Source organism: Mus pahari, chromosome 3 (genome assembly GCF_900095145.1).
Source record: "Mus pahari chromosome 3, PAHARI_EIJ_v1.1, whole genome shotgun sequence".
NCBI classification, from domain to species: Eukaryota; Metazoa; Chordata; class Mammalia; order Rodentia; family Muridae; genus Mus; species Mus pahari.
In genome coordinates this window covers 28,091,649-28,102,067 of record NC_034592.1, presented here as the reverse complement: position 1 = coordinate 28,102,067, position 10,419 = coordinate 28,091,649, and the positions used below count along the sequence as shown (strand labels likewise).

Below are 10,419 nucleotides of genomic sequence, written 5' to 3'. Positions count from 1 at the left end.
TCAGAAATGAGATGGCAGAAGTATGGTTCATTATTTGTGGAATCTATTGTACACTGCATGTGTAATTATCGTTTATGTTATATTACTTTTCCCCTTTAATGTGTCAGAAAACATTGAAAAGTAAACAGCAAACTAAATCAATGTTAAAACTGATAAGAGATGTTATCTTGGCCATGGACATTTTGTGACAGCTACTACCCATGAAAATCAGTTTTGATTTGTATCTCACTGAAATTTTTCATTATTATTCATCTAACAATCTTTATTGAATATTTACATTGTTTATGTAAAATATGATACCGGTGAAATGAAGGAACAATACCTTCAGTAACAAGCTAAAGTGAGTTTTTGTAGTCCCTATTATTAAGACAAAATATCTAAATAATTAACATAGATCTTGGGCATATTAAGTCTTAAGGAATTTTTGGTCATCTTGAGTATTTATTTACCCTTGTCAAGAATTAAACCACACCATTAATAAAATGATCAAAGTAACATTCACCACTAGCATTATTATAAATGTTAAACCAAGTACTATGCATCTGTGATAGGTAACATTGGTTGTCAATGCAGTAGATCACTTCAAGCCTCTGGTACATCTGTCAGGGTATTTCCAGGAAGGTTTGTGAGTCACAACATACTGTAGGCTGAGGTCCTATACTGAATCAAAAGGAGAATACCAGTGGACACAAGTCTCTACTTCTTCACCATGAATACGATGTGGCCATCAGCTTCAATGTCCTGCAACCAAGCCTTCTCTTCCATAAGGAAAATTAACTCTTCCTACATGACACTGCTTCGAGGATGGTATTCTGTCTCAGTAGCCAGAATAGTAGCTAATACAATGTTATATACACCATACACATTATGAAATGATAACTCATTATCGATGATTGTGAATACTGAAAAGATGAATATATGAATAATCATAACTTTGGATTACAGAGTTAAGAAGTCCTTTGTTTCTAGATTTACCTTTCTCTCCTACACAGTAGTACTATCTTTGGTTGGATGAATTCTTAATGGTCTTGAGCAATCTTTGTGCAACTCCTTTTATTATGACCTAATTTGGTTTTTCATTTAAAATTGTTTTTATTTAAAACTGCAAACCAATTGTGACATTAGTCTATTTAACACTCTGAATAACAAGCACTTATTTTCAGGGCAGAACTAAAATGTACAATGGAAAGGAGAGCCTGCATGACAAACCCTCCTAATGTCCCCCCCAGACTCATCTTGGGATGTTTTCCTTAGAAGTCTAAGTTTGTGTCACTCAACTTTTGCTTAGATTCCCATTGTTCACGATGTTTGCAACACTTATTACTCAAATCCCTTTCTTCTTTCACCTCTATCTACTAATCTCATCTCCCTTGACCCTGTATGGCACTACTGAAATTCCTCTTGCCATATTTCTCTATTTATTACTGTAGTATAATCAGAAAGCTGTCAACAGTAGGTCAGGCAGGGTCTATCGAACATCCCTCATTAACTTATGTTTACTGGGAGAAAAAGCTGAGTGCTACCTATTTGTAAAGAAGGAAAAGAGATGCACGTTTCCCCCCTTTTTTTTTTCCTTTTTTCATAATATATATTTTGATCATATTTTTTATGCTATCCCAGTTCCTTCAATATATTCCACACCCTTTTACAATCCAATGTCATGTTTCTCTCTCACTTTTTCTTTCAAAAACAAAACTAAAACCAATTCACAATAAAAGATACAAACTAAAAAGCCAAAACACAAAAACAAAACAAAAAGCACATAAAAACCTATAGTCTATTGGGTCTATACACTTCCTGGGCATAGGGCCTGCTCTTAAGTACAGTTAATATACCCAGTGATACTCCATTGAATAAAACTGATTTTCCCCTTCCCAGTGGATATCAATTGCAATAGCTTCTTGGTAGGTGTGGGAGTTCAGAGTGTCCAGTTGTAAATGGGATTTCTTTATCAAACCACTCCAATCTAGGCTCTAAGATCTGTACAGAGAGTAAGACTATAATAAATGGAGCTCTTATTGAGGCACAGCAGTAATGACACACATATGAACTCACAGAGCCTACAGTAGCACACACGAGCCCAGACAAATTTAACCAGACAAATTCCCAGCACAGAGAACTGAAAGTGATCCCAAGGAAATTTAAATTGTGAATAACATTATCTATGTGGAACAATTGTTCTTTTATTTTTACATTATTCTCTTTTATAATTATTTTTGTCAAATGTATTAATCAAGCATTGGCATCATGTTGAAAATGAAAATATGACTTTATGTGATGTACACACCTGAATCCGAGTACGTTTTAAGCTGAGGCAGGAGAATCATACATTTAAAGGCAGCTGGCAATATTATAAGAAAAATAATACAAAATAGTATCTTCTAATTAAATCAAATGAATCAGAGGAGTAAAAAATAACCAATAGCAACTCTGTTCTCCTAATCCCTTTTCTGGGGCTCTTTCTACTTCCATATACTCTCATTTCAGAAAGTGTTTATTTTTATTTGCCTAATGCCTGTATTTTCAATGAAATATGTATTCCTTTCTAAAGATTTAAAACTAGCAAGCTGGGACAGGATCCTTCTGGTCTGCCATCAGCACCCCTGCTCCACAGCCCACTGTGTATGGGTCCTGCCAGGAAAGACCTGATCTATCAAGAGTGTTTTCACTCCCAGGTTCTGAGGTGATACAGCCACTTTTTTCCAGTAACTGTCTGGAGCTGGGAAGTGAGGAACACACAAGGCACAAGGACAGTGGAGCAGCTTGGACAGGATCCTTCCAGTTGTTATCTGCACCCAGAACGTGGCCTATTCCAGAGCCCTCTGTACATAAGTTCCACAAGGAGAGAACTGGTCTCCCAGGAGTGCTGACATGGGCTTACAGACCCACAGGAGGAACCAGCTCCAGCCAGAGGCAGCAAGAACATTTAATGCCGGAAATAACCAAATGGAGAAAGGCAAGCATAAGAATCTTACCAACAGAAATCAAGACAACTTGTCACCATCAGAACCCAGTTTTCCCAACACAGAAAGTCCTGCATAACCCAACACACTGGAAAAGCAAGATGGAGATTTAAAACCATATCTCATAATGCTGAGAGTACATTTTAAGAAGGACATAAATAACTCTCTTAAAGAAATACAGGAGAACACAGGTAAACGGGTAGAAGCTCTTAAAGAGAAAACACAAAAATCCCTTAGAGAATTATGGGAGAACACAGGTAAACAGGTAGAAGTTCTTTCAACAAATGGTGCTGGTTCAACTGGTGGTTAGTATGTTGGAGAATGCAAATCAACCCATTCTTAACTCCTTGTACAAAGCTCAAGTCCACATAAATCCACTTAAACTGAAACCACTATTTTAGTGTAATAGAAGAGAAAGTGGCGAAGAGCCTCAAGCACATGGACACAGGGAAAATTTCCTGACCAGAACACCAATAACCTATTCTCTATAAGATTAAGAATCTACAAATGGGACCTCATAAAATTACAAAGCTTACGTAAGGCAAAAGACACTGTCAATAGGACAAAACAGCAACATATAGATTGGAAAATGATCTTTATCAATTCTACATCCGATAAAGGGGTAATATTCAATATTACAAAGAACTCAAGAAGTTAGACTCCAAAGAACCAAATAACCCTATCAAAAAATGGGGTACAGAGTTAAAGAAAGAATTCCCAAGTGAGGAGTGATGAATGGCTGAGAAGCTCCTAAAGAAATATTCAACATCCTTAGTCATCAGGGAAACACAAATCAAAACAACCCTCATATTCCACCTCACACCAGTCAGGATGGCTAAGATAAAAACTCAGGTGACAACAGACGCTGACAAGGTTGTGGAGAAAGAGGAACAGTCCTCCATTGCTGGTGGTGTTGCAACCTGGTACAACCACTCTGGAAATCAGGTTGGTGGTTCCTCAAAAAACTGGACATAGTACTACCTGAAGACCCACTAACACCACTCCTGAGCATATACCCAGAAGATGCTCCAACATGTATTAAGGTCACATGCTCCACTATGTTCATCACAACCTTATTTAAATAACCAGGAGCTGGAAAGAACCCAGATGTCCCTCAATGGAGGAATGGATATAGACAATGTGGTACATTTACACAGTGAAATACTACTCAGCTATTAAAAACAATGAATTCATGAAATTCTTAGGCAAATGGATGGAACTAGAAAATATCATCCTGAATGAGGTAACCCAATCACAAAAGAACACATATGGTATGCACTCACTGATTAGTGGATATTAGCCCAGTAGCTCAGAATACCCAAGATACAATTCACAGACCACATGAAACTGAAGAAGAAGGAAGACAAAAGTGTGGATACTTCGATGTGTGGATTCTTAAAAGGGGGGATAAATACCCATGGAAGGAGTTACATAGTGTGGAGCAGAGACTGAAGGAATTACCATCCAGAGACTGCCCCACCTAGAAATCCATCCCATACACAATCATCAAACCCAGGCACTTTTGTGGATACCAACAAGTGCTTGCTGACAGAAACCTGTTATAGCTGTCTTCTGAGAGGCTCCTTCAGTGCCTGACAAGTACAGAGGTGGACGCTCACAGCCTACCATTGGACTGAGCACAGGGTCCCCAATGAAGGAGCTAGAGAAAGGACCAAAAGAGCTGCATTGCAGCCCCATAGGAAGAACAACAATATGAACTAACCATTACCCCCAGAACTTGCAGGGACTAAACCACCAACCAAAGAGTACACATGGTGGGATTCATGGCTTTAGCTGCATGTATATCAGTGGATGGCCATCCTGTGAAGGCTTTATGCCCCAGTGTAGGGAAATTCCAGGGCCAGGAAGCAGGAGTGGGTGGGTTGTTGAGCAGGGGTGGGGGTGGGGTGGGAGAAGAGGGGGAAGGGAGATGGCAGGTAAAGGGATGGGGATTTTCAAAGGGGAAAATTGAAAAGGGGATAGCATTTGAAATGTAAATAAAGATAATATCTAATTTAAAAATCTAAAAAGTAGATTTAGAGCTAGTATTCACAAATAGGAGAGAACATCTCTTTTGTTTCTTTGTTTGGTTTGGGTTTGGGTTTTTTGTTGTTTGTTTATTTGGCAGTATTTCACTGTTTGGGGACTTTGGTATAATAATTTCTAGTTTTTTTCCAATTGCCTCAAATGTTGTTATTTCATTTTTTTCTTAAGCCCGAGTAACATTCCATTTTGTGTATGTATCACATTGTCATTATCCATTTGGTATTTTCAGGGCATTCAGGACTTTTCCATTTCCCACCTAATGTGAATAGAGTGGCCATGAACGTAGCTGAACAAGGATTTGTGGAGCAGAATGTTCAGTATTTTGGACAGATACTGAAGAAAAATATAGCTAAACAATGTGGTAGATTTATTTAGGATTTGAGGGAATTCTCCACACTGATTTATAGAGTGTCTCCACTAGTTTGCAATCCTATAAATTGTTAATGATGGTTCCCCTTAATCCAAATCTTTAACACACATCATTGTATGATTGACTTCAAAGACTTGTTTTCATAAACCTTTTTTTGTACTTAGGTTAGAAAACTATTTCCTCCTAATTAAGTTTGACCTTTCCACTATTTTATTAATTTGATTTGGAAAACAATGTTTTAAATTTTATATACATTATGAAAAGTTTAGTGGATTCTACATTTAACTGTTATTCTAAAATTACAGCCATTGTGAGATCCAGTGTCACAAAGAATGTTTTCCAGTTTTTAGTAACAGGATATAATCTTTTTAGAATTCTTATTAAATTCAAGTATTATTTTCAACTTTTATATATACCTTATGTACAAATATTGTCATTTGCAAGTAAATCAACTAATTTTATTCCATCCAGAAGAAATTCTTCTTTTATCATCTTTTGCTTGTTTATTATAATTTTTGGACCCCAGTTCAGTAGATGTTAACTTTCTTATTCATCCTTTGCCCCCTTTTTTTTTCTATTCATATTTTGAAGAAAACTTAAATAGGTAAAATAAGTTATATAGCATAGTATGATGGGACATTCAATGAAATTGATTTTCCATACTGTCAACTAATTTTCATCCCTCACTTTCTGAAGTAAAAAAGGTATCAGTGTTTGAATATTTATATGTTATGTAAACTATAATTTATTTCAGGTGATTGTCAAGTCTGGACCAGGAACTTTTCTTAGTCTGGCAGTTTATGACAATTATATCTTCTGGTCAGACTGGGGACGAAGAGCTATTTTGCGTTCTAACAAGTACACAGGAGGAGAAACCAAAATTCTTCGTTCGGATATTCCACATCAACCAATGGGAATCATAGCTGTTGCTAATGACACCAATAGCTGTAAGTTGTAATAGAAAACAATCCTAACTCTACAACCTGTCAATTTTTTTTTCTCTTTTACTGTATTACACATTTTGTGGTCTTATCACCTGGGAGACAATATTCAGAACTTGACTATCAAGATCCTACCAAAACTGTCTGAAAAGCTTAAATAACTTCTATAGAACTCAGTTGGTTACCATAAGATCAATCTCTGTTTTAATTATTTTTAAAACTGTATCCCACTCTTCTTTAGTCCTCATATCTTTGAAAATAAAGAAGAACATTTTTGTGCCAAAATTATCCCCTTGATAGGTTTGCATTTGGTTTTGTAAATGTGACAGTCACTGGAATTGTTCAGTAGAAAACCCTTTCATAATGTCACGACATTCTCAAAATTCCTGAGTGTCCTCTAGATTGAATCAGTTGCCTAGTTTACTGGTTACTTATAATTAAGGGTGACTGTGTATTCATTACAAAATGTGACTCATAGGCTCCTTCATTGCAGGTGAACTCTCTCCATGTGCATTATTAAATGGAGGTTGCCATGACCTCTGCCTTTTAACACCAGATGGAAGAGTGAATTGCTCCTGTAGAGGGGATCGGGTATTGCTAGCTAACAACAGATGTGTGAGTAAGTAAGGAAAAGCTATGGAATATGTTTAAAATATATTGAAAATATAATATTGTACTGATAAAGTATTACATGTCCTCCAGCAGTGAATTTCAGTTCTTTGTCTGCTTATGAAAGAATCTAGCCCATTGTGTTTTCTGACCTTTGTCTGATTAGAAACAGTATCTAAGATAATAACTTATAAGTCTCTGTGATTGAGGGCCTGACTGTGTTAGAAACAACTTCCGGAGTTCCTGCATACAAGATCATCTGCCAAATTATAGCTGTGACTCTGAGACTCTGGCAATTATGAAATTAATTACAGCTGAAATAAACTAGAAATCACGCAGAAGATCAGCAGCCAGGCAGTAAGCCCCTTCCTAGTCTATGGCAGTATGTAAATGAGAGAAAATGGCTCATACAGCTTATTTGTAATCATTTCCAAACTGTTAATTAAGAATGTAACATTCCAGCCTTGCACAATGTTTATTCCTCCCAAAGGCATTGCAGTCTTTAATTAGTACCATTACAATACACCCTTATTAACAGCAAAATTTCCAAAATAAATAATGGTTCAAGTATTTCAATATTGCCATGAAAAATTATCAAGCAACATAAAAAAGGTTAATTTCCTTTTAACACTGAAACTTTGTATGTAAAAAAAGTGGAAAATGAAACATCTTGTTGGAAACTGATGAACTCATTTTCAGAATGCACCAGTTTTGACACATTTTTTTTCCTCATTTGTATTCCTTTCCTTTATCATTTTATCATGTTAGGAAGTTAACAAAAGTAGATATTTTTACATCATTAAAAATAAGTATTTTCATCTTTATCTTCATAATTCTTTGTCCCTTATTTACAACGAGTATCCTTTCTTATATTTGCTATGTGCCTTTTTGTTTTGCAAATTTGTATTACAAACAAGGGCACATCTTAGTAAAAAAAATAAAAATTTGGCTTTCTGTAAGACTGTGTCAGAACAAAGAAGAGAATGCTGCTACTATTCAGAGAATTTTAATGCAGGTAAACAATTTTAAGAGTGTGTGCCTCAAATACCCAGATCTCTTTGTTGCCAGATCATGTAGCTACCTGAATTACATTTCAGTTTGCCTTTGCGGGTTGAGTCCTAGATCAGGGCCTGATGCTGTGTGCACACCTAGAACATTAGTCACACATTCAAGTCATTCATCTTTCTCTCAGGTCACACTGTAGGGCAGGGTTCATGCGGTGACATTGATAAAAAAAAAAAAAAAAAAAAAAAAAAGAGCGAGGGGAGTGTACAGTGTTCAGTGTAGCCCTGTTGTAACAACTACAAAAAAAAAAAAAGAATGCGTAACTGCCCCCAAATAAGCTCCCTGCTTCTCTTTGCTGCTGAGGGGTGAGGAGTCAAACATGGAAAATATTTTAAACGTGCAGAGTTGCAGAGCTATGGAACTGAAGTGTGGCACTGGGCTCCTGAAGCGGGATGAATCCCTGTGCACCCATTCTCTATCAATCATGTGTTTGTTTTGAAATCCTGTCGTCCATTTGCAAAATCAAAGTGGCTTCTGCTTTCTTCTTGTCAAACCATTGATGAGAAACTAGAATATTTCTGAGACATATCTGCTAACATGGTTCATGAATGTTAGTTGTCTTTTTCACTTACTGACACATGCATGAGGGTAAATGTAGGAAAAAAAAAACATTTGGTTGTTCTCATTGGCAAAATATATAAATATCTACATCTCACGCAACATTGTTAATGTGGTGGATTTAGTTAACATCAGTATCCATCACAGAACCAGGAAGGGCAAGCATGTTTCCATAAAAATACTCATCATGTAACACAATGTGAGAAAAGGCAAACCTGAAAATAGACAGAAACAGAAAGTGTTCAGTGTTGTGTACCAAATGCAAGTGTGAGTAAGAATTCTGTCTGGACAAAAATAATTTTGCATTACACATATATTTTATTTTCATTCTTTTGCTGTAATAAAACACCAACTTAAAGAAAAATGATTTATTTTTATCTCACAGCTTACTGTCCATCACTGAGGAAAGTCAGAGCAGGAACTCAAGCAGGAAACTGAAGCCAAAACAATAGAGGGACGCAGCTTACAGCTTGCTCATTTGTCCTTCTTACACAACCCAGAACCAAGTTCACAGAGTTGACACCATTCGTACTGAGCTGGGCCTTCTTACATCAGTCAAGAAAAATATCTCACAAATAGGCCGATAGGTCAGTCTGATCTGCACAGTTCTTCAGTTGAGGTCCTCTCTTCGGAGGATCCTCTAATTATATCAAGCTGACAAAAACCTAATGTCACAGAAAACATACACACACGAAAAATCATACAGACTGAGAAAAGTGTGCTTCTCTAATATATATACTCTCATATATATATATATATATATATATATATATATATATATATATATATTTCATGTATATGAAGATATTTTAATTATGATATATATGGATATAAAAATAAAAGAGGCCATGAATTTGAAAGATAGCAAGGAGAGGATTGTAGGAGGATTTTTCAGGAGAAAAGGGAAAGGAAAAATTATAAATTATATACAATGTAATATCCAAAATGAAAATAATGAATATACACGCACACACAGAGACACTTGTATCTACATCTATCTATTTGCCTTCTTTTTAGATGTCTCTATGTACCTTTATGATAATCTCAAAAGGAATAATTAATATAATCACTAAATACAGATATTTTCATCATAGAAATTTTTAATTGAAACATTATTGTACATGACTTGTACATAAAGCCAAAAAAGATAAATTAGAACTGCCAGTAGACCAGTCTAAATTTTGTTCTAAGATAATTTTTCCGAAAGCATTATCAAAGCCTTTATATTTTTCTTGTTAAATAGATGTTTAAATTCTCTGTTACTTCCTCTGAAATGGTATTTTACTTTGGCTGGAAACAGAAGTTCATTGCAAAATGAGGAAAACATTTGGTAAATGCTGCATTGAATCAATTTAACTGAATGAATTAAGTTAAAAATTTTAGACACATATATAAGTATTATATATATTAAAATTAAAGAAAATTAGGAATAAAAGAAATAGTGAATTTCAAGTAACATTAGTAGGTACTTTATTGACTTTTTCATAAATTTCTAAAACTGATAATAATTTGTGAAATTGAACAGTATCTCTTACAGATATTAATTTTATTACACTAGGAACTATTAATATGACTTGATTTCAATATATAATTAGTTAAAAAATGATATGATAAGTATACTCCAGGGCATTTCACACATGAAAACATTGGTTCCCAAACTTTGCTAATGATTCTATTTTTATGTATAAAGATAAGTTACTATTTTCCCCAATTCAAAACTTAAAAATCAAAGGAAATATGTCATTCTCAAAACTGAGCTATGAAAGCAATATTGTGTATTTTATCATTGTTTACACCTTAGAGCAAATTGTAAGGAGATAGAGAGACAGACAGAGTGTGTGTGTGTGTGTGTGTGTGTGTGTGTGTG

At 35.3% G+C, this 10,419-nt stretch overlaps 1 protein-coding gene across 4 annotated transcripts in view; it reads left to right on the top strand.

Moving 5' to 3' along the window:
* Lrp1b (LDL receptor related protein 1B) overlaps positions 1 to 10,419 on the top strand; it is a 1,962,444-nt gene that overhangs the window by 1,654,334 nt on the left and 297,691 nt on the right. For all 4 annotated transcript variants that reach the window (XM_021192210.2, XM_029535926.1, XM_029535925.1 and 1 more), the window contains exons 44-45: positions 6,134 to 6,326; positions 6,814 to 6,939. In XM_021192210.2, the coding sequence (XP_021047869.1) occupies positions 6,134 to 6,326; positions 6,814 to 6,939 (319 nt within the window). The remainder of the gene's footprint in view (positions 1 to 6,133; positions 6,327 to 6,813; positions 6,940 to 10,419) is intronic.